This window comes from Pan troglodytes, chromosome 20, assembly GCF_028858775.2.
Source record: "Pan troglodytes isolate AG18354 chromosome 20, NHGRI_mPanTro3-v2.0_pri, whole genome shotgun sequence".
NCBI classification, from domain to species: domain Eukaryota; kingdom Metazoa; phylum Chordata; class Mammalia; order Primates; family Hominidae; genus Pan; species Pan troglodytes.
The window spans coordinates 48,620,862-48,644,743 of record NC_072418.2 but is presented as its reverse complement, the minus strand read 5'-3'; the positions used below and the strand labels follow the sequence as shown (position 1 = coordinate 48,644,743).

The 23,882-nt window shown below is 53.5% G+C and overlaps 1 protein-coding gene and 1 non-coding gene across 11 annotated transcripts; both read right to left on the bottom strand.

The window, feature by feature from the left end:
- Positions 1-3,081: 3,081 nt before the first annotated feature.
- On the bottom strand, positions 3,082-18,792 carry GIPR (gastric inhibitory polypeptide receptor). 10 transcript variants are annotated; one of them, XM_063801929.1, is made up of 15 exons: positions 18,504-18,585; positions 17,418-17,498; positions 17,221-17,336; positions 16,072-16,377; positions 15,436-15,543; positions 13,872-13,975; positions 12,644-12,747; positions 11,992-12,136; positions 9,709-9,868; positions 9,434-9,494; positions 9,038-9,107; positions 8,823-8,911; positions 8,591-8,729; positions 5,160-5,201; positions 3,082-5,076 (listed from the first exon to the last, which is right to left on the bottom strand). In XM_063801929.1, the coding sequence occupies exons 5-15, from the start codon at positions 15,515-15,517 to the stop codon at positions 4,870-4,872; spliced, it is 1,203 nt and encodes a 400-aa protein (XP_063657999.1). In that variant the 5' UTR covers positions 15,518-15,543; positions 16,072-16,377; positions 17,221-17,336; positions 17,418-17,498; positions 18,504-18,585; the 3' UTR covers positions 3,082-4,869. The 10 variants fall into 10 exon arrangements, 9 of the variants coding, with proteins under 9 accessions (XP_063657999.1, XP_063657995.1, XP_063658000.1 ...); XR_010153898.1 differs by lacking the exon at positions 9,434-9,494 and having other exon boundaries at positions 16,072-16,167; positions 18,504-18,792; XM_063801925.1 differs by lacking the exon at positions 17,418-17,498 and having other exon boundaries at positions 16,072-16,171; positions 18,504-18,636.
- Positions 11,794-11,889, bottom strand: MIR642 (microRNA mir-642). The gene has a single exon (NR_035963.1). It is a non-coding gene; the product is annotated as a microRNA mir-642 (primary transcript).
- Positions 18,793-23,882: the final 5,090 nt, after the last annotated feature.

Sequence of the window (23,882 nt, the reverse complement as noted above, 5' to 3'; positions counted from 1 at the left end):
CCCCGGAGATGGAGGTTGCAGTGAGCTGAGATGGCCCCACTGTACTGTAGCCTGGGTGACAGAGTGAGACTCCATCTCAAAAATTATATATGTGTATCTTTCAGCCTTTCTTTACATTTGTTCCTTCAGCAAACATCCCCCAAATGCCCCCTGTGTGTCCAGCCCTGTGTTGCAGTGCAGGGGCACCAGGCACCCAGGAGCCTCTGATCTGCCCTGAAAGACGGGAGGATTAGACAGGTGACGAACGCAGTCAGTGCCACCAGCACAGCGGCTGAGGTGAGAGCATTGCTTAAGCCCAGAAGTTTGGGACTAGCCTGGGAGAATGGTTGTGAGTTTTATAGACAGTGTGATACTATCTCTAAACTAAATAGATAAGAAACAGAAAAAAGGGCCGGGTGCAGTGGCTCACACCTGTAATCCCAGCACTTTGGGAGGCCGAGGTGGGTGGATCACCTGAGCTCAGGAGTTTGAGACCAGCCTGGCCAACGTGGTGAAACCCTGTCTCTACTAAAAATACAAAATTAGCCAGGCATGGTGGTGCACGCCTGCAGTCCCAGCTACTTGGGAGGCTGAAGCAGGAGAATAGCTTGAACCAAGAGATGGATGTTGCACTGAGCTGAGATCGCGCCTCTGCACTCCAGCCTGGGCAACAGATTCTAAGACTACCTCTCAAAAAAAAAAAAAAAGAAAGAAAGAAAAGAAAAGAAAGCAGTCAGTAGCTAAATATTACTGCTAGTGATCCTGGCTAACACTTGCTGAGCTGTTTAGGTGCCAGGCCAGGCTCAGCGCTTTTCAAACATCCAACAGCTCTGGCGCGGGCCTGTTAATTTATTATCCCCCTTTTCCAGAAGAAGGAACTGAGACACAGAGAGGCAATGTCACTTTGCGGGGACAACCAGCCAGGAAGTGGTGGTGCTGTGATTTAAACTCACCTCCAGAGCCTGTGTTTTCACCCCTGAGCTCTGCTGCCCCTCAAATTCAACTGCATTACCCTTCAGAGGAATTCTCTGACAAATGTGGGGAGATAGATGGAGGTGGGAAAGGGAGGTGGTATATATTGGGGGGGGATTAAGGAAATTCCCTGTGTTGCTGTGACACACACATCGTGTGCTCCCCATATCTTTGTTTTTTGTTGTTTTTTTTTTTTTGAGACAGGGTCTCATTCTGTCTGCCAAGCTGGAGTGCAGCAGCACCATCATGGCTCACTGTAGCCTTGACTGCCCAGGCTCAAGTGATCCTCCTGCCAGCTTTTTGTAGAGATGGGATTTCACTGTGTTACCCAGGCTGATCTTGAACTCCTGGGCTCAAGTGATCCTCCTGCCTCGGCCTCCAAAAATGCTGGAATTACAGGCATGAGCCACTGTGCAGGGCCCTCCCCCCATATCTTTGTCTCTGCCTATGTCTCTGTCCTCTGGATATAGGCAAACACCTGAAAGGTGCAAGAGTTTGCAGGCCTGAGGTCAGTGCACACTCAGTGAGATGTGTGCCCTGCTCTGAGCTGTGAAAGGCACAGCCTGGGGCCGGGCGCGGTGACTCACGCCCTGTAATCCCAACACTTTGGGAGGCCAAGACAGGCGGATCACGAGATCAAGAGATCAAGACCATCCTGGCTAACATGGTGAAACCGTGTCTCTACTAAAAATACAAACATTAGCTGGGTGTGGTGGTGCACGCCTGTAGTCACAGCTACTCGGAAGGCTGAGGCAGGAGAATCGCTTGAACCTGGGAGGTGAAGGTTGCAGTGAGCCGAGATCGCACCACTGCACTCCAGCCTGGCAACAGAGTGAGACTCCATCTCAAAAAAAAAAAAAAAAAGAAAAAGAAAACAAAAAAAAGAAAGGCACAGCCTGAGATACACTGTGAGCATTGTGGCAGAGCTGGGACCCTGCATCAGAGAGAGGCCTGATACACAGAAGGCAATGGGTTATGGGGTTATAAAGGCGTGCATTTACTACATCTAATTGGAAACAACCATCTGTGGGGTGGATACTAGAGCTATTTTTTTTTTTTTTTTGAGGAGTCTCACCCTGTTGCCCACAGGCTGGAGTGCAGTGGCACCATCTCTGCTCACTGCAACCTCCACCTCCCGGGTTCAAACAATTCTTCCTCAGCCTCCCAAGTAGCTGGGATTACAGGCGCCCGCCACCACGCCCAGCTAATTTTTGTATTTTTAGTAGAGACAGGATTTCACCATGTTGGCCAGGCTAGTCTCAAACTCCTGATCTTGTGATCCACCCACCTCGGCCTCCCAAAGTGCTGGGATTACAGGCGTGAGCCACCACGCCCGACCTAAGTGATCCCATTTTATAGATGAGATCGTTGAAGCCAAGAGAGGGTAAGCAACTTGCTTGGGGTCACCCAGTTAGGAAACAATGGTACTATTTCCAAACCCGGGGAGCCAGGTCCTCCAGAAAAAGTCTTAACTCTTGGGTAGCAAGATGGAGCTGCAGTGTCCTAATCTATAAAGTTGGGACAAGGGGCATGCAACAGGATGTCACCCGGGGTTTGGTTCTGATACAGGAAGCAACACAGCCCTGGAGTCAGTCTGGGTTCCATTCCTGCCTGCCTTCTCGGGTGTGGTATCGACCTGTACTTACTGGGAAATGGAAATCAGTTTCCCCACCTTGCGGGTTGGCACCCAAGATTCCAGTCCTGGCTGCTCTGCTCAGCTTGTCTGAATTTCCTTCCTCACCTCCTGCCCCACATGCTTTCCAATGCGTCCGCCTCCAGAGGGTGAAATAAAAGTAGAGGTGGCAGGCATAGCCCTGGGCAAACTGGCCCAGCATTGTCCACACACCAGCACCAGGCACGGTCCTAAGCGTCACTCATGGGCATGCCAGGCGACCCTAGGATGCAGGTAACATCTGATCGTATATGTCACAGATCACATGTAACATGGCCACTTGGGGACTCTCTTAGGAGGGACAGTGGCAGCAGGTGTCCTGTTTTCTTGTAGCAACACATGGATAAATTTGAGTAAAGCCACCACGGGCCCCCACTCCACCAGGCAGACTGCCTCGGTCATTTCCCTTTGTGACACTGCCAAGAAGATGCTTCTACCCAAGAAAGAAAAAAAGCAACTGTTTCTTATACTTTATTTACAAGAGCCTTGCCCTAAGGCCCCCACCCCGCGAGAACCCACAAGGCAGGGTGTAGGGGAATTGGGCAGCAGGGCCGCAAGCTTGAAAAGGCTGAGTTCAGCTTTGGGGCATGTCGGTCCAGGGAGCCACAGACCCCAGGGAAAACGCTTGACAACACCCATACGGTAACTTAAGTGTGCATATGTGTAGGGGGAGGATTTAGGGGTGAGGGTCTTGTGGGTGTATGTACAGGTGGTCCAGCCACAGTGAGACTGTCAGCATGCCCCCTCATTCTCCCAGGTCCCAGGGGCCACCCATCTAAGGACAGTGGGGATATGCGTCCTCACTCCGCAGCCAGCAGTGGCCCTGGCTGCTCTGGATATAAAGTTTCAGCTGCGAGGCCTGCCTTGCCTCACCTGTGCTCCGGTCCACACCAAATCACCCTCTCAGGACCCAGTGCCTCTCACATTACTATCTCCAGCTCGCCCCTCTCCTGAGAGCTCCAGACCCTTACACTCAATGTCCTGTCATGTCCTACAAACACTGCCAGCCTAACCTTTCCAAAGAGCACACGTGGTTCTCCCCCTGCCCGAACCCAATCTCTCTATCTTTCGTCTCTCCACCATCCAAAGCCAAGGAGTCCTCTCTGCTGCTGTGTCCTCATGTGCTCCTTCATGAAATCCTCTCACCTCCACCTTTTAAACAGCTTCAAATCTGACTGCTTCATACCCCTCAGTGGCCTCCATCCTGGTCCAGCCACCATCACTTCCCACCTGCAGTCCCCTCCCTTCTGGGCTCCAGCTTCCACCCCTGCCCCTGATAATTTGTCCTCCTACAGGGCAGACAAGAAGGATCTGTTTAAAACATTAGCCCATTTGGGCCGGGCATGGTGGCTCATGCCTGTAATCCCAGCACTTTGGGAGGCTGAGGTGGGTGGATCACTTGAGGTCAGGAGTTCGAGACCAGCCTGGCCAACATGGGGAAACCCTATCTCTACTGAAAATACAAAAATTAGCCGGGCGTGGTGGCGGTGCCTGTAATCCCAGCTACCCGGGAGGCTTGAACTCGGGAGGTGGAGGGTGCAGTGAGCTGAAATTGCACCACTGCACTCCAGCCTGGGTGACAGAGTGAGACTCCGTTTAAGAAAACAAAAAAAAAGCCGGGTGCAGTGGCTCACGCCTGTAATCCCAGCACTTTGAGAGACCCGTGGTGGGAGGATTGCTTGAGCCCAGGAGTTCAAGACCAACCTGAGTAAGAGTGACATCCTATCTTATTTTTTTAAAAATAAAATATTACCCCCAAGAGACACTCCTAAGAATCCAATGCACCTGAAATGAAATCCCAACTTGGGTGCCCCTACCCACTTCTCTGTCTCTCCTCACCTGTTGGCTCTGACTTAATTCTACTCCAGCCAAGGCTGAGCGCCTTCCTGCCCAAGGGCCTTTTGCCTATGCTATCGCTTCCGCCTAGAATCCTGTTCTCCAGCTCTCCCCAAAGTGATCTCTCTCACCTCTTTCGGGGATGGCTTAAGTGTCACCTCCTTGGAGACGCCTCCCAGACCACCCTAGGCCCCCTTCTCACTTCCCTTCATAACCATTCCATAGCGTGTGTGGAACTTGATGTTTTGTGTTCACGGTCTGTTTTCCCCACTCAGTTGTCATCTCCAGAAGAGCAGGGACCTTTTTTCTGTTTCCTTCACCATTTCCCCAGCGTCCTCCATACTGGGCCTGGCACGCAGTTGGCACTCAATAAATCCATGCTAACTGAACAGACACGGGGATCCCGCCCCCTAGCAGTAACTTTCCAACTCCCGGCTGGCCTCATTCCCAGGCCCTGGGAGGGTCCCCGAGGACAAGCCGCGGCTGGTGGGGACCTCGCCCGGGCCGGAGCCGGAGGGCAGGGCCCGGAAGGCGCGCTCCGGGAGCTGGCGTTGCTCCTCGCCCAGGCTGCGGCGCAGGCGGCAGTGGTGCCAGCCACGGCGGATCTCCGACTGCACCTGTGACACGATGGCGCTCAGAGGCGGCGCCGTACCCCGCGCTGCCGCCAGAGGGCGGGGGCGGCGGCCGGGGCTCTGCCTACCTCCTTGTTGATGAAGCAGTAGAGGACGCTGACCAGGAAGCCCTGCCCAGAGGAGGCGCGGAGGTTACATCGCTGGTGGGGGCAGGACTGTAACCGCCTCCGCGCCTCCCTCCCCGTTTTTGGTTTGTTTGTTTGTTTGTTTGTTTTTAAGAGTCGGAATATTGCTCTTGTTGCCCAGGCGGGAGTGCAGTGGCACGATCTCGGCAAACGGCAACCTCTACCTCCCGGGTTCAAGTGATTATCCTGTTTCAGCCTCCTGAGTAGCTGGGATTACAGGCGCCCTCAACCACGCCCAGCTAATTTTCGTATTTTTAGTAGAGACGGGGTTTCATCCTGTTGTCTAGACTGGTCTCGAACTCCTGACCTCTGGAGATCCACCCATCTCAGCCTCTCAAAGTGCTGAGATTACAGGCATGAGCCACCGCGCCTAGCCTTTGTAACTGTTCTCTTAATAAGCTCGAGCCCTTGCCAGGCCCTGAAGCACCTCAGCTACCGCCACCGTGGTCCTAAACTATTAGGGTCATCTTTTCACTGGTTCCTGGCTTCCCCCACACCAACCCCACTGCTTGCTCCAGAAGGTTAGCTGAGCACTGCTGGCTGGCGGTTAAGAACTGTGGACCCTGGAGGTGGGCTCCCTGGACTCAAAAACCACCTTTCCACTTTCTTTCCCATTTGGGCAAGCTGCTTAACCACACTGTGCCTCAGTTTCTTCATCTGGAAAATGGAGCAGTAATATAGTAGTAGTTGTGAAAATTTAGGGTGATTGTGTTGCCGTTTTGGTTTTTGCTTTTTTTTTTTTTTTTTTTTTGGAGACAGGGAGACAGAGTCTTGCTCTGTCGCCCAGGCTGGAGTGCAGTGGCGCGATCTCAGCTCACTGCAAACTTGGCCTCCCAGGTTCAAGCGATTCTCCTGAATCAGCCTCCCAAGTACCTGGGATTACAGGCATGCGCCACCACGCCTAGCTAATTTTTTGTATTTTTAGTAGAGACAGAATTTTTGCCATGTTGCCCAGGCTGTCTCAAACTCCTGAGCTCAGGCAATACGCCCGCCTCAGCCTCCCAAAGTGCTAGGATTACAGACGTGAGCCAACGCACCCAGCCTGTTTTTGTTTTTTGAGACAGGGTCTGGCTCTGTCACCCAGGCTGGAGTGCAGTGGAGTGATCATGGCTCACTTCATCACTTCAACCTCAACTCCTGAGCTAGAGGGATCCTCCCACTTCAGCCTCCAGAGTGGCTAAGACTACAGGCATGCACCACCACACCAAGTTAATTTTTTGTTTGTTTTTGAGACAGGGCCTTGTTCTGTTTCCCAGGCTGGAGTGCAGTGGCACAATCTCAGCTCAGTGCAACCTCTGCCTCCCAGGTTCAAGCGATGTTCCTGCCTCAGCCTCCTGAATAGCTGGGATTACAGGCACATGCCACCTAGCCTGGCTAATTTTTGTATTTTAAGTAGAGACAGGGTTTCTCCATGTTGGTCACGCTGGACTGGCCTCCTTGGCCTCCGAAGTGCTGAGATTACAGACATGAGGCACCGCGCCCGGCAGCTAATTTTTTATTTTTGGTAGAGATGGGGATCTCGGCCGGGTGTGGTGGCTCACACCTGTAATCCCGGCACTTTGGGAGGCTGAAGCGGGCGGATCACCTGAGGTCAGGGGTTCGAGACCAGTCTGGCCAACATGGTGAAACCCCATCTCTACTAAAAATACAAAACTTAGCCAGGCGTGGTAGTGGGCACCTGTAATCCCAGCTACTTGGGAGGCTGAGGCAAGAGAATCGCTCGAATCTGGGAAGTAGAGGTTTCAGTGAGCTGAGATGGCACCATTGCACTGCAGCCTGGGCAACAAGAGTGAAACTCTGTCTCAAAAAAAAAAAAAAAAAAAAAAAAGTCAGGTGTGATGGCTTGCTCCTGTGCTCCCAGCCACTTAGGAGGCTGAAGCAGGAGGATTGCTTTGGACCAGGAGTCCAAGGCTGCAGTGAGCTAGGATCACACGCCTGCACTGGATCCAGCCTGGACAACAGAGGGAGACCTCATCTCTAAAAAAATAAAAATAAATGAAACCCCATCCCTCAGTGGACACTCCTCATCTCTTTTCTTGCTTTATTCTCCCTCTAGGCACATCTCACCATCTGACATTCTATATGCTTTCCTTTTTTTTTTTCTTGAGACATGATCTCCCTCTGTGGCCAGGCTGGAGTGCAGTGGCGTGATCTCAGCTCACTGCAACCTCCACCTCCCGGGTTCAATTGATTCTCCCACCTCAGCCTCCTGAGTAGCTGGGATTACAGGCGGCCGCCACCACATCCAGCTAATTTTTCTATTTTTTTAGTAGAGACAGGGTTTCACCATATCGGTCAGGCTGGTCTTGAACTCTTGACCTCAGGTGATCCGCCTGCCTCGGCCTCCCAAAATGCTGGGATTACAGGTGTGAGCCACTGCGCCCAGCTGTATGCCTTACTTCTATAGTGTGTTTAGTGTGTCTTTCCCACTGGAGGGTAGGGACCATTTGGTTCTTGGCTGTATTCCTGTGATAAGCCTGGAGGAGTGCTTAGCATATACACATGCTCAGTAATTTTTTGCTGAATTTAATGAATGAACAGCCTTGTCCACTGAGACTGGTATTTTCCCCACTTTAGAGATGAGAAAACAGGCCGAATGAGGTGAAGCAGGTTGGGGACTCAGGTAAACCAAGCAAGTGTAAGGTGGGCCTTCAATTTTGGAATGAATCTTTCCTTAGATTCTACACGTTGGCACCTCACTTACCTCTCCCTACCCTCAACCCTGAGGTGAAGGCCACACAGCTGGCAAACAGCCAGAAAGTGACAGAACCTGAATTTGGCCTCAGCTGTGTCCAGCTTCGAAGCCCTCACTCTTCACTAGCAGGCAGCACTGCTGGGGCCGCCAATCTCCTGTCCTGGTCCCTGCTGCTCCCCACAGCCCAGGACAGTCCTAGCTCAGTATTTTGTATGGAATGAATGAACGGGCTGGGCGCCATGGCTCACGCCTGTAATCCCAGCACTTTGGGAGGCCGAGGCGGGTGGACTACCCGAGGTTAGGAGTTGGAGACCAGCCTGGCCAACATGGTGAAACCCCGTCTCTACTAAAAATACAAAATCAGCCAGGTGTTGTCGCACATTCCTGTAATCCCAGCTACTCTAGAGGCTGAGGCAGGAGAATCGCTTGAACCCAGGAGTCAGAGGCTGCAATGAACCGAGATTGCGCCACTGTACTCCAGCCTGGGCGACAGGGCGAGAATCCGTCGCAAAAAAAAAAAAAAAAAAAAAAAAAATGAATGAATGAATTAATGAACGAACTAAATCCCATCTTCCCACCCCATTCAGTGGCTGCAACAGAGAACGACTGTAGCTTTCGTGCCCCTCTGGGGAGGAGGCCCTGGGTGGAAGGATGGAGCCCCTGCACCCTGCCTGAGCACCTGGAAGGAGCTGAGGAAGATCTCAAAGCCGAGCTTGGCGAAGCGCAGGGCGCCCCGGGCCTGTTCCTCTGTCACGGGAGCAAACACCACCTCGTGGACACCCAGCAGGGGCACCAGCGTCAGCGTGGAGCGAGCCAGCCTGGGGAGAGAGGGCGGCAGCAGTGATCCCGCAGCCCTGGTTCCCCATCTCGCACCCGGCCCCTTCCCCTCGGTCCCCAACGCATGCCCTCACCTCAGCCGGTAATCCCGGCAGCGCATTTGCCGTGTCCTCAGCTTGGACAGGAGAATGCCAAGAATGCGGATAAAAATGAGGAAATTAATCTGTGGGGACAGATAAGGGCTGAGCCAGCCGCGATCCCATTCTGAAGGGGCAGGAGGAGGTGGCACCCCACTTCCCAGAATGGGAAATCCCTGAGGGCGGCCTGGTGGAGGCGGGACCGATCCTACCAAGATGGTCATGAGGATGGGGGTCCGTATAATCCACCAAATGGCCTTGACTTCGTTGCGCTCCCAGCACCTGGGGAAGGCGGAGTAGAGCTAAGAGATAGAAAAACTCTAGACTCACCGATCACCAAGCTCATTTGCTCGCTAGGCCCCGCCCACCGCACTTGAGACCACACACATTCTCTAAGGTCCCGCCCATTACGATCCAGGCCCCACCCCCTCCCCTTGCCGATTGCCCTGGAACACAACCTTTCCTAGCTCCCCATTACTTCGGATCCCGCCCACGTATGCCCAGCACCGAATAGCCTTCCTACCCTGCCCACGTGTCCATCACAACCCGCCACAGTCCCTCAAAGCCCCGCCCACCTCCCACGCCCCGCCCCAGACCCTGCAACTCACTGCGTGTTCTCGTACAGGTACCTGACGATCACCCAGGGAATGACGAAAAGCGCGGGGGCCCCTGTGCAGACCCCGACCCCGCCCCCCCACCCCGCCGCAGCTGTCAGCGCGCTCACGGGCCCCGCCAGGCCCAAGACCCGCGGAATTCCTCTGTCGGGGTGGGGAAGGCAGAAGCCTAGAGACGGGAGGAGACCCGCAGAGGCCAACCAGCAGGGCAGTTGGGGGAGCCGAGGAGAGGTGCGCTGGGTTGGGCGGGGGACGGGATCGGAGCTCACCCCAGCCGAGGAGCAGGTAGTAGCGGAAGTGGCCCTCCTCGGAGCCTCCCACGAGCACCAGGAGACTGTGCAGGTAAACGCCCTCCACCAGCAGCCACGTGTAGTTGGCACCCACGCAGTACTGGGTCACGATCTGGGCCGTGCGGCAGGCAGCGAGGGCCTAGGGAGGAGCCAGACCGGTAGAGGGGTAGTCAGCGCTGCCCGGGTGTCTCCCAGCCTCCCCCAGCTTTGATCGCCCTTCCACCCCGTCTCTTGCCATCAAAGGTTCTTCCACTCTGTGTCCCCAGTGAATGGTATCTGTGATTGGTTTCTCTCACCCTATTCCCTTTCCCTGTATGGACTCTCCCACTCTGAACCCCTTAAGAATTGGTATCTGGTTGGGCGCGGTGGCTCACGCCTGTAATCCCAGCACTTTAGGAGGCCGAGGTGGGCGGATCACCTGAAGTCAGGAGTTGGTGACCAGCCTGGCCAACATGGTGAAACCCTGTCTCTGCTAAAAATACAAAAATTAGCCAGGTGTGGTGGCAGGCGCCTGTAATCCCAGCTACTCGGGAAGCTGATGCAGGAGAATCGCTTGAACCCAGGAGGTGGAGGTTGCGGTGAGCCGAGATTGCGCCACTGCACACCAGCCTGGGCGACAGAGGGAGACTCCGTCTCAAAAAAAAAAAAAAAAAAAAAAGAATCAGCTTCTTTTTTGAGACTCCGTCTCAAAGAAACAAAGCAAACAAAAACAAAACAAAAAATAATTGGTATCTTCCATCATTGCCGTCAGTTCCCCCTAGATCCCCAAAATGTGACCTCTGTCACTGGTCACCCCAGCTCCTTCTAAGAACTGAACTCCCTGCCAGTACCCACATTATGGACTCTCCTGCCCTATGGCTTCCTCTTTTTTTTTTTTTTTTTTTTTAGATGGAGCCTTGCTCTGTCGCCCAGGCTGGAGCGCAATGGCACGATCTCGGCTCACTGCAATCTCTGCCTCCCAGGTTCAAGTGATTCTCCTACCTCAGCCTCCTGAGTAGCTGGGACTACAGGCATGTGCCCCATGCCCAGCTAATTTTTGTATTTTTAGTAGAGACGGGGTTTCACTATGTTGGTCAGGCTGGTCTCGAACTCCTGACCTTGGGTCCTGCCTGCCTCGTCCTCCCAAAGTGCTTGGATTACAGGCATGAGCCACCGTGCCTGGCCCCTCTTATTTTATTTTATTTCATTTTATTTTTTTGAAACAGGGTCTCAATCTTTCGCCAGATTGCACTGGCGCTATGACAGCATCACAGCTCACTGCAGCCTCGACCTGATGGACTCAAGTGATCCTACCATCTCAGCCTCCCAAGTAGCTGGGAGTACAGGCGAGGGCCGCCATGCCTGGCTAATTTTTGTATGTTTTTGTAGAGGTGGGGTTTTGCTATGTTACCCAGGCTGGTCTTGAACTCCTGGGCAAAAAGCGATCTGCCCACCTCAGCCTCCCAAAGTGCTGGGATTACAGGCATGAGCCACTGCCGGGCCACGCTATGGCCTTTTTTTTTTTTTTTTTTTTTGCGATGGAGTCTTGCTCTGTCACCCAGGCTGGAGTGCAGTGGCGCAATCTCAGCTCACTGCAACCTCTGTCTCCTGGGTTCAAGCAATTCTTCTGCCTCAGCCTCCTGAGTAGCTGGGATTACAGGCGTCCGCCACCACACCCAGCTAATTTTTGTATTTTTAGTAGAGACGGGGTTTCACCATATTGGCCAGGCTGATCTTGAACTCCTGGCCTCATGATCTGCCCGTCTTGGCCTCCCAAAGTGCTGGGATTACAGATGTGAGCCACTGTGCCTGGGTGCGTGCAGCTTCTTAACAATTGGTATGGTCCAACTTTCAACAAGTTAGTTCTTACCACGTCTGCTCCCAGACTCTAGTCTCTCCCACCCTGTCTCCTAGTAACAAACTGGCACCTGCCACATCCCCACCCCCACTTACTTTCTCGTATCCTGCCATGCCTCACCGCCAGCAGGTGGATTCTCTCATTGGCGAAAAAGTTCAATGATGGGTGAAATAATGAGGGAGAGGAACGGAAAATTCCAGTATGGGAGTGATAGGCTGGGAGAGTTAAATGATGGCAGAGGCCGAGTTGGGAGGTTCCCTCTCCAAATGTGTCTTGATCCCCCACCCCAAGACACATTTGGAGAGGGACCCTCCCAACTCAGATAAACTGTGGAGAGTGTAGGAGATAGGAAATGGACTGAGAACTTCCTGGTCCCACCAGAGAAGCAAGATTCCCATTTGGAGGAACGGAAGGAGGATGCCCACCTGGTTCCACAGCGCAGGGGCCTGGTCCCCAAGGTAGGGGCCAGGTTGAGGTAGCAGACGGTCTCGGCTGAGAATGGCCGCGGCTCGCAGCATGAAAGACGTGAACAGGTTGATGTGGATATAGTTTCTAGTGCAATGTAGCCGCCTAGGGGAATTTGGAAGGCAGTGTGGGGGCCCCTGGAGAGCTGTCCTCAGCCACACAGAGTTCTATTTTTTTTTTTTTTAAACAGGGTCTCACTCTGTCACCCAGGCTAGAATGCAGTGACACAATCAGGGCTCACTGCAGCCTCAACCTCCTGAGCTCAAGCAATCCTCCTGTCTCAGCGCCCCCCTATAGCTGGTACCACAGGTGCACCACCAGTATGCCTAGCTAATTTTATTTGTCGTAGAGACAAGGTTTCACTATATTGCCCAGCCTGATCTCAAACTCCTGGGCTCAAGCGATCCTCCTGCCTTGGCATCCCAAAGAGCTGGGATTACAGGCATCAGCCACCGCTCCCGGCCACACAGAGCTCCTTTAACCACCCCCACTGCTCCCCATAGAACCACCAGTGGATAGCTGGACCTGGTGGAAACAGACCACCCCATCTTACTGGACAAACTGAGGCCGAGCTCACATCTCTGCCGCCACCACTCAGGGTTAAGGTCCCACCTGAACAAACTCAAGATGAGCAGGGCTAGCAGCAGTGTGGCGAGAGACAGGGAGTAGCCGACAGTGTACATGACCTGCAACCGCTCCAAGATGAGCCTTTGGTCCTGGTCGGGGCAAGAAGGGGAAGGGAACAAGGCTTGGCTCGAAGCCCCAGGCCCAGAGAGAGACTGGAAGGACCTCTGCTCTTTGTTTCTGTCCAAATACCCTATTTTATCTTGGGGAACTGCTTACCCTTATTTGAGAAGGGCTGACTCCACCCTTCAGCTCCAGGGCACGAGGCATGTGACCAGCCAACCAGAGATTTTTTTTTTTTTGAGACATGGTCTTGCTTTGTTGCCCAGGCTGGAGTGCTCTGGCAGGATCATGGTTCCCTGCAGCCTCGCCCCCCAGGGCCCAAGCGATCCTCCCACCCCAGCCTCCAGAGTAGCTGGAACTACAGGTGCACGCCACCATGCCCAGCTAATTTTTGTATTTTTAGTAGAGACGGGGTTTCACCGTGTTGGCCAGAATGGTCTCAATCTCTTGACCTCGTGATCCGCCCGCCTTGGCCTCCCAAAGTGCTGGGATTACAGGCATGAGCCACCACTCCTGGCCAAATTTTTATATTTTTTGTAGAGATGGAGTTTCACTATGTTACCCAGGCTGGTCTCAAAATCCTGCGTTCAAGCAATCATCTTCTCAAAGTGTTGGAATTATAGGCATGAGCCATTGAGCTTGGCCCAACTACAGCATTCTTTTTTTTTTTTTTTTTTTTTTTTTTTTTGAGATGGAGTCTCGCTCTGTTACTCAGGCTGGAGTGCAGTGGCACGATCTTGGCTCACTGCAACCTCTGCCTCCTGGGTTCAAGCAATTCTCATGTCTCAGCCCCCTGAGTAGCTGGGACTACAGGTGCATACCACCATGCCCAGCTAATTTTTGTATTTTTAGTAAAGACGGGGTTTTGACATGTTGGCCAGGCTGGTCTCAAACTCCTGACCTCAAGTGATCCACCCTCCTTGGCCTCCCAAAGTGCTGGGATTACAGGCGTGAGCCACAGCACCCAGCCATCTTATTCTTTTCCATCACAGAAGGCAGTACATCTTTCTCTCTTTGAAGCAAGTCTGAATTGAGTTTCTCTCACTTACAACCCAGAGGTCTGAACAGTCCAAGGGGTTTCAGGCCCTGCCTGAATCTACTGCCTTTCCATCTCTCCCTGGACTCCTAACCTGAAGCCCTCACCTCTTCTTACCAGAAAGGCCTCATTCTTCTCTGGGTTCTCACATTGTGTATGGTCTCTCCAAAGTCCCCATTGGCCATCACTGCCACACTGGCGGAGGACGAAACCTGCAGCCACTGTGGGGAAAGAAGAGAGGGAATTAAGGCACACAGAGAAAGAGATAAATACAAAAAGACAAACTGTGAGACAATAACAGAGAGGGAGAGAGCCGAAGTGGTGATGATGATGATGATGATGATGATGATGATAAACCCTTATATGGCATGTTATTTGTATTAATTTAATATTCATACTAGCCCATGGAATTCGTAATATCCTTAACCTAGTTCTACATATGGGAAAATTGAGGTACAAAATGTTAAGGCTGGGCGTGGTGGCTCACACCTGTAATCCCAGCACTTTGGGAGGCCAAGACAGGTGGATCACAAGGTCAAGAGATTGAGACCATCCTGGCCAACATGGTGAAACCCTGTCTCTACTAAAAATACAAAAATTAGCTGGGTGTGGTGGCGTGCGCCTGTAGTCCCAGCTACTCAGGAGGCTGAGGCAGGAGAATCGCTTGAACCCGGGAGGTGAGGTTACAGTGAGCCGAGATCACGCCACTGCATTCCAGCCTTGCAACAAAGCGAGACTCTGTCTCAACAACAACAAAAACAACAAAAGTTAAATAGGCCTGTAATCCCAGCGCTTTGGGAGGCTGAGGTGAGAGGATCCCTTGAGGCCAGGAGTTTAAGACCAGCCTGGGTAACATGGCAAGACTCCGTCACTGCCAATTTTTTAAAAAAAATTAGCTGGGTGTGTTAGCGTGCGCCTGTAGTCCCTGCTATTTGGGAGGCTGAGGCGGGAGGATCGCTTGAACCCAGGAGTTCCCAGGCTGCAGTGAACTATGATGCTGCCACCACATGGGTGACAGAGCCAGACTCTGTCTCAAAAAGAAAAAAATAGGTTAAATAAACAAAGTGTCTGAAGCGACATAGCTAGTTAGGTTAAGATGCCCAGAGACTGACAGACTCAGGAAAAGGAGACAAAATAAGAATCCTGTGGTGGCCGGGCGCGGTGGCTCATGCCTGTAATCCCAGAACTTTGGGAAGCCAAGGCCGGCGGATCACTTGAGGTTAGGAGTTCGAGACCAGCCTGGCCAACATGGTGAAACCCTGTCTGTACTAAAAATTAAAAAAAAAAAAAAAAAAGCCAGGTGTGGTGGCGCGCGCCTGTAATCCCGGCTTCTGTAATCCCGGCTTCTCGGGAGGCTGAGGCTGGAGAATCGCTTGAACCCGGGAGGCGGAAGTTGCAGTGAGCCGAGTTCATCCCACTGCACTCCAGCCTGGGCGATAGAGCGAGACTCCGTCTCCAAATAAATAAATAGAAAGAGATACGGAGACAGAGAAGCTGCGTTATGTGAGATAGGCAGGGTTGGACAGACAGGAGAAACCCAGCCTGCCGGAAAGGAGTAGGGGGCAAAGAGGAGCAGGAGAGGGGTGCAGGTGAGCTGTGGGACTCGGATGTAGGTGTCTGGGGGCAAAGGTTAGCAGTTGTTTGTGTCTGGGGAGGGCTCCGGGCCCAGGGAGCACCTCACCATGGTGGTGCCAGGGCAGGTACCAGGGGCAGGACGCACGGGCAGTGGCATTGGGTGCAGCATAGTCCCAGCAGACGTACATATCGAAGGATCCGTTACAGGCGAGGCCTGGGGGTGGGCACGGGGGCCAGGTGCCCAGTGGACCTACTGCGCAGTGGGCCAAGTGCTACTGCGCAGTGGGCCAAGTGCTTCTCCGTCGGCCACACCAAGCCCGGCTCTAGCCCCGCCCACTCGGAGGGCGTTCCGTCCCGGCTCGGCCACAAGCTCCTCCCACCAGTCTCAAAGCTCCGCCCCTCCTCACGGCCCCACTCTGGGCTCCTCCCACCAAACAAGTCCCCGCCCCAGATCGTCCCACCCGGAAGGGCCCTTCCCAGTCTCCATCCCAAACCCCGCCCCCTTCAAGGTTTATTTCTGTGCAGGCCCCGCCCAAGGCTCCTCCCATTTCAAGCTTCCTCCCAGGCCTCCCCCAGGAACCGTGGTCCCGCCCCAGTTCCCACCATGCTCAGGTCAGTCCCCGGGCCTCTCCAGCCCACAGCGCCCCGAGATTTCTTCCCCGCCCGTCAGCCCAAGGCCCACCCCAAGCCCACCCCTCTCAGCCTCAGGTCCTCCCCGCGTCCCCAGCCCTCCTGGTCACACCTGAAGGCGGTTCCGCGGCTGCCAAGGTCTCCTGGCACTCCCTGCGGTACCGTTCCCAGCGCTGGTACAGCTCCCCCGCCGTCTGCCCCTTAGAGCCTGTCTAGGAAAAGAAAGAAGGGAGGACCCCCCCAGACCGACCCCCGCTCCCAGGCTGCTAGGTCCATGTGGCCCAGAAGCGCCCCAGAGAGACTTCGAGGGTCTGTTGCGTGTTGTTCGGGAGTCTTGGGTAGCTTGGAAACCACTTCCAAGTCTTGGGGTGGGGTGCCTGGAAGCCACACACTGGAGTTGCTATGGGAGACTGAAAACCTTCAAGAAAATTGGGGAGGGGGTGGCTGGAAATTATCAGGAGGACTTGTTGGGGGAAGAAAAGGGAGTGGAAACGATAATCAAAACTCGAATCTGGGCCCGGGCGCGGTGGCTCACGCCTGTAATCCCAGCACTTTGGGAGGCCGAAGCGGGTGGATCACTAGAGGCCAGGAGTTCGAGACCAGCCTGACCAACATGGTGAAATCCCCGTCTCTACTAAAAATCCAAAAATTAGCCAGGCATGGTGGAGTGCGCCTGTAGTCCCAGCTACTCGAGAGGCTGAGGCGGGAGAATCGCTTGAACCCGGGAGACGGAGGTTGTAGTGAGCCGAGATCATGCCACTGCATCTCAGCCTGGGTGACAGAGTGAGACTCCGTCTCGAAACAAACAAACAAACAAACAAACCACCACCCAACAACTTGAATCTGGGCAAGCGGGACAGTCTTGAAACTCTCTTTGCGCTGAGGGAAGCCTTCCCCCCCCCCCCCGAGACAGAGTCTCACTCTGTCACCCAAGTTAGAGTGCGGTGGCGCGATCTCGGCTCACCGCAACCTCTGCCTCCCGGGCTCAAGCGATTCTCCTGCCTCAGCCTTCCGAGTAGCTGGGATTACAGGCGGCCGCCACCACGCCCGGCTAATTTTTGTATTTTTTTAGTAGAGAGGGAGTTTCACCATGTTGGCCAGGCTGGTCTCGAACTCCTGGCCTCAAGGGATCCACCCGCTTCGGCCTCCCAAAGTGCTGGGATTACAGGCGTGAGCGACAGCGCCCTGACGACGGAAGCCCTAAAACCGTCCCCATACCTCCCTCCAAGCCTGGAGCTCCTCTGGCTACTCGCTTCCTCACCTCCGCCCTCTGGAGCAGCAGCCCGCACAGTGAGAGCCGCAGCAGCCGCTGCAGGATCGGAGAGGTAGTCATCGTGAGGGCGGCGAAGGGTCTGGTTCGTGCAGGGGCGATCAGGCCTGGAGGGTCCCAGGGCAAGGTCAGCACCTCTGCCCTCCTACTCCAACCCCAGCGTCACCCCGCCTCAGGGATTCACACACAGGGGCAGACGGCTGGGGAGCCGTATACACGCGGGACTCCGAGGCAGCGCACCCGCTCCCGCGACTCCCAGGCGTGATGATCTGGGGGGAGGGAGAGGCACGCGGAGTGGGTGGAACTCCGGTGATGGGCGGGGCCCCTTAAGTGATTCCCCGGCCGCCCCTGACTGTTGTTGGGGCAGCAAAGGTGGAAGGGGGGTGTTTGCTGAGCGGGCGGTTGCCCTAGAGCTACGCTGGGCGGAAGTGTCAGTGTCACCGCAAGTCTGGACCTACAGACTCCTGGGAACCCGGGGACCGCCTTGGAGAGGAGGGGGTAGAAACCGTCAGCCTAGACCCCTTTTCTATGGGGAACTGAAAAACTTGAAGGTTTTCAGTACCCCCTAGTGGGGTACTTGAAACGCCCATCTGAGTTCCCACAGCCTGGTGGAGAACTTGAAACGCCCATCCGAGCTCCCACTCTCCAAGCCCAAAGGGTTTTCTAGCACACATAGGAACCTGACCTTACAAAACTTTCCCCGCTGGGGGTAGATAAAGCCCAGAGTAAGTGGAACAACCCTTTCCCAGCATCCAAATACTTAGGGACTAGAGAAGCGACAGATCCGGGGTTAGATGTGTAGATGCCTGGAAATCGGTCTAACGCCCGACACCCACTCACTCACCCGCGCCCCCGCGGCTCCACGTAGAGAAAGACGGAAGCAGAGAGGATCTCAGGTCGAGCCTCAGAAGGACAGACAACGGCGTCACAGACACAAGAGACAGAAATGTAAAGACTGAGAGGCGCAGAGACGGAGGGACAGAATGAGACCCCCAGCCAGAGACCAGAGAAAAACAAACAGAGAAAGAGACGCAGATGTGGGCTAGGAGACAAAGAAGAGGCAGAGACGTGGAGGGAGACAGAGCAGGGGAAAGAGAAGTTATCTAGCAGCTAACCAGAGATGGAAACACGCAGAGAGAGAGATGAGCAGAGATGGTGGTGGGCACAGAGACAGAGAGACAAAGGCAGGGCAGAGAAGCAGAGAGGGAGAGTGCCAGAGACTTGAGGGGTCAAGGGGGGGCAGGGAGAATGGGCTGGGATTGGGGAGCCCTCACCTGTCCCCAGTCCTGCTCCTGGTCACTTGCTCCTGCAGCCCCTGCCACCGCTGCCTCCACTGCCTTGTCTCGGCTCTGGGAGAGGTGACAGGCGCTGGCAGCCCGGGGTGGTGGGAGGGGGCGGGGCCAAGGCAGGACAGGGAACGGAAGCGGGGAGCTCTGGGGCAGAGAGCCGAGCAGGGGGCAGTCATCAAGGTCATGAGGGAGGGCAGTTACTGAATTGTCCTTATCGTCCTGAGGACCCCTGCACCAAGTGTGTACAATCTCTCATGCTGTCCCACCCACAGGTACCCGCCCCCACCGCCACTCATTCCCAGAGCCTCAGTCACTCAATCAAACATGCAGTGTCACACACAATCCCATAGGCTGAGCCATGGAAAGGCACAGTCACAGAACCTCACAAGCTGTTACTCACACAGTCACACATTCAGTCACACCCATACAGTCCCACGGTCACACCCAGACAGCCACAGTCTCTCACTCACAGGTGGACAGTCATCCACTGTGACACACAGTCATGTACCCAGGGCTATGGACTCCTGCACACACACAGTAACGCTCATAGTGTCTCACAGTTCCAACAACACTGTCAATCACCCACACATTCACGCAATCACCGGGTTTCATCACAAACACTGTTGCCCTGCTAGCCTGTGTGGCCCGGGAGGGTAGAGCCAGGACATCTGGGTCACCACTGGGTCCCCAAAATCATTAAGAGCAGGGGTTCAAGGAAGGATTGTCATGAAATAAATATATGCAGTATGCAGTTGTGTGGTTACTCGCAGACATACAATTTTTTTTTTTTTTGAGACAGTCTTCCTCTGTTGCTGAGGCTGGAGTACAGTAGCATGATCTCAGCTCACTGCAACCTCCGCCTCCTGGGTTCAAGCAATTCTCCCACTGCAGCCTCCCAAGTAGCTGGGATTCCAGGCACACACTACCACAACCGACTAATTTTTGTATTTTTAGTAGAGACGGTGTTTCACCATGTTGCCCAGGCTGGTCTCAAACTCCTGACCTCAGGTGATCCACATGTCTTGGCCTTCCAAAGTGGTGGGATTACAGGCGACAGCCACCACACCTGGCCCATACAATCCTTTTTACATTTTATTTATTTATTTATTTATGAGAGTGGAGTGCACTGGAACAATTATAGCTCACTGCAGCCTCCACTTCCTGGGCTCAAGGGATCCTCTTAACTCAGCCTCTTGACTAGCTGGGACTATGGGCATGAGCCACCATGCCCCACCATTTTATTAAAAAATAATTTCAACTTTTTTTTTTTTGAGACGGTCTCACTCTGTCACCCAGGATGGAGTGCAGTGGCGCCATCTTGGCTCACTTCAACCTCCGCCTCCAGGGTTCAGGAGATTCTCCTGCCTCAGCCTCCCGAGTAGCTGGGACTACAGGTGTATGCCACCACACCCAGCTAAAATTTTTGTATTTTTAGTAGAGATGGGGTTTCACCATGTTGGCCATGCTGGTCTCCAACTCTTGGCCTCAAGTAATCCTCCTGCCTCGGCCTCCCAAAGTGCTGGGACTACAGGGATGTGCCATCACACCCAGCCTCAACTTTTATTTATTTATTTATTCATTTATTTTAATTCATTTTATTTATTTTTTCTAGACAGGGTCTCACTCTGTCACCCAGGCTGGAGTGCAGTGGCGCCAACTTGGCAACCTCTGCCTCTTGGGTTCAGGCGATTCTCATGCCTCAACCACCAGAGTAGCTGGGACTACAGGTGTATGCCACCACGCCTGGCTAATTTTTATATTTTTAGTAGAGATGAGGTTTCACCATGTTGGCCATATTGTTCTCCAACTCCTGGCCTCAAGTGATCCTCCCACCTTGGCCTCCCAAAGTGCTGGGATTACAGGTATGAACCACCGCGCCTGGCCTTAACTTTTATTTTAGATTCAGGGGGCACATGTGCAGGTTTGTCACGGGGGTGTATTGCACGATGCTGAGGTTGGGGGTATAAATGATCCCATCATCCAGGTAGTGAGCATGGCACCCAACGGGTAGTTTTTTAGCCCTTGTCTCCTTCCCTGCCCCCTCTAGGAGTCCCCAGTGTCCGTTGTTCGCATGTTGGTGTCCATGTGTACCCAGTGCTCAGCTCCCACTTATAAGTAAGAGCATCTGGTGTTTGGATTTCTGTTCCTTTGTTAATTCACTTAGGATACTGGCCTCCAGCTGCATCTGTGTTGCTGCAAAGGACTTTCCTTTCCTTTCCCTCTCCCCTCTCCCCTCTCCCCTCTCCCCTCTCCCCTCCCCCCTCCCTTCCTCCCTTCCTCCCTTCCTCTCTTCCTCCCTTTCTCTCTTTCTTTCTTGGGATGGAGTCTCACTCTGTCGCCCAGGCTGGAGTGCAGTGGCATGATCTCAGCTCACTGGAACCTCTGCTTCCCAGGTTCAAGCAATTCTCCTGTCTTAGCCTCCCAAGTAGCTGGGATTACAGGCGCCCGCAACCATGCCCGGCTAATAATTTTTTTTTTTTTTTTTTTTGGCCGAGTCTCCCTCTGTAGCCCAGGCTGGAGTACAGTGGCGTGATCTTGGCTCACTGCAATCTCCACCTCCTGGGTCCTGGTTCAAGCAATTATCCTGCCTCAGCCCCCCGGGTAGCTGGGATTACAGGCACGCGCCACCATGCCCACCTAATTTTTGTATTTTTAGTAGAGACAAGTTTTCACCATGTTGGCCAGGCTGGTCTTGAACTCCTGACCTCGTGATCCTCTCGCCTCAGTCTCCCAAAGTGCTGGGATTACAGGCGTGAGCCACTGTGGCTGGCTTTTTTTTTTTTTTTTTTTTTTTTAGAAGAGATGGGGTTTCACTATGTTGGCCAGGCTGGTCTCAAATTCCTGACTTCAGGTGATCTGCCTGCCTCAGCCTCCCAAAGTGCTGGAATCACAGGCATGAGCCACTGTGCCCGACTCTTTTTTTTTTTTTTGAGACAGAGTCTTGCTGTGTCACTCAGGCTGGAGTGCAGTGGCGTGATCTCAGCTCACTGCAAGCCTCGCCTCCCAGGTTCACGCCATTCTCCTGCTTCAGCCTCCCAAGTAGCTGGGAGTACAGGTGCCCGCCACTATGCCCGGCTAATTTTTTGTATTTTTAGTAGAGACGGGGTTTCACCGTGTTAGCCAGGATGGTCTCGATCTCCTGATCTCGTGATCCACCCGCCTCGGCCTCCCAAAGTGCTGGGATTACAGGCATAAGCCACCGCGCCTGGCCTTTTTTTTTTTTATGTCTTATTATACAGTCTTTTTATGACACAAGCTGAAAGTCACACATAATGTCATGCAACCACACCCATTAACACCGTCACACACTCACACACTTCACAGTCACCCACAGAGTCCTCAGTCACATTCCAACAACACACATTCCCCAACTGTCATGAGGCAAACACTCTCACACCGTCACCCTCACCCCCACGGTCACACTGAGTGACATGGTCATACAGACTCACAACTCTCCCTTAGTCTCACCCACATTCACAAGTCACATACAGTCATATACATGTCACACACACAACCTCACTGTCCCATAGCTGTGCACGTCACAGTGACTTGTCACACCCTGCAATCCCACCTACCACAGTCACGCACAGTCACACAGGTGCACACAGGGTCACACACACCGTGTCACAATTGCACACTAACCCATAGCCTCACATGGTCTCATCATGACAGTCGCCAGTGAATCACACACATTCTCTGCTGTCTCTACTTCCAGTCTGTTCCTTTGCCCTAAATATGGGGAACATCTGTACGTGACTGGGGGTGGGGGACAGGCTCAGAGCCCAGTCCCAGCTCCCAGCTCTCATCTCCTGTTAATACAAACTACCAATTCCTGCACATTAATCATACAATGGACATTTGTGAGCATGCACTCCCCTGGGACTCTAAGTGGGACAGAGGCGAGTCTGCCCATTTTGTAGAGGAGAAATTAAGGCCCAGAGGCCCCAGGAGGGACAGCGAGTAAGGGGTGGCATGAGGTCTGCACCAGAGGCTGGAAGGAGACAAGTCTCGGGGGAGGCGAGGGTTCTCGCTTCCTGGACTTAGGCTGCCTCCCCGCTCTCTGCCCCACATTCCTGGTGCCCTCTGGGTCCTGGGAAAGGCTCCTGTCCTGGAGTGGAGAGGGAAGGGGTCTGAGATTGCCCAGCACCTTGGGAGAAGTTGAGGTTGGAAGGGAGTCTCTCCTTGGCCCCAGTGAGGGCCTGAGGTCACTCCACAGAGGAAGGCAGTGAGGGGTGGGGAGGCTGTAGAGGGGGAAGGGAGAGGCTGGCAGGGAGGGGGAAGCAGTGGAGAGGAAATGAGATGGTGGTGTGAAACAGGAAAAGGAGCTAAGAGCCTAGTGTGGTGGCTCACACCTGTAATCCCAGCACTTTGGGAGGCCAACATGGGAGGATCACTTAAGCCCAGGAGTTGGAGACCAGCCTGGGCAACATAGCCAGATCCCGTCTCTAAAAAAAAAAAAATTTTTTTTTTTCAGTTTTCCAATTAAAAAAAAAAATTTACCTTAAGTTCTGGGATACATGTGCTGAACGTACAGGTTTGTTACATAGGTATGCATATGCCATGGTGGTTTGCTGCACCTATCAACACGTCATCTAGAATTAAAAACAAAAATTTTTTTTTTTTTTTGAGACAGAGTTTCACTCTGTCGCCCAGGCTAGGGCAGAGATTGCAGTGAGCCAGGTTCAAGTGATTCTCCTGCCTCAGCCTCCCGAGCGGCTGGGATTACAGGCACCTGCCACCATGCCTGGCTATTTTTTTTTTTTGTACTTTTAGCAGAGTTGGGTTTTCACCAAATTGGTCAGGCTGGTCTTGAACTCCTGACTTCAGGTGATTGGCCTGCCTCAGCCTCCCACAGTGCTGGGATTATAGGCATGAGCCACTGCGCCTGGCCAATTTTTTTTTTTTTTTTTTTTGAGATGGAGTTTTGCTCTTGTTGCCCAAGCTGGAGTGCAATGGCACGATCTCGGCTCACGGCAACATCTGCCTCCTGGGTTCAAGTGATTCTCCTGCCTCCGCCTCCCAAGTAGCTGGGATTACAGGCGCGCACCACCATGCCCAGCTAAGTTTTTGTATTCTTAGTAGAAATGGGGTTTCACCATGTTAGCCATGGCTGGTTTCGAACTCCTGACTGCAGGTGATCCGCCCATCTCGGCTTTCCAAAGTGCTGGGATTACAGGCGTGAGCCACCGCGCCCGGCCTCTCAAAAATTTTTTTTTAAATTAGCCAGGCATGGTGGTGGTGCGCCTGTGGTCCCAGCTACTTGGATGGCTGAGGCAGGAGGATTTGCTTGAGCTCAGGAAATTGAGGCTGCAGTGAGCTGTGATGATCGTGTAACTGCACTCCAGCCTGGGTGACAGAGTGAGA

Coding starts and splice junctions, on each gene's coding strand:
- GIPR (XM_063801922.1), bottom strand. CDS start 17,292: ATGACTACCTCTCCGATCCTGCAGCGGCTGCTGCGGCTCTCACTGTGC. Junction 15,544..16,071: donor AGCCGCGGAACCGCCTTCAG/GTGTGACCAGGA, acceptor GCCCACCCCCAG/GCCTCGCCTGTAACGGATCC. Junction 12,748..13,871: donor AGAAGAATGAGGCCTTTCTG/GTAAGAAGAGGT, acceptor TGCCCCGACCAG/GACCAAAGGCTCATCTTGGA.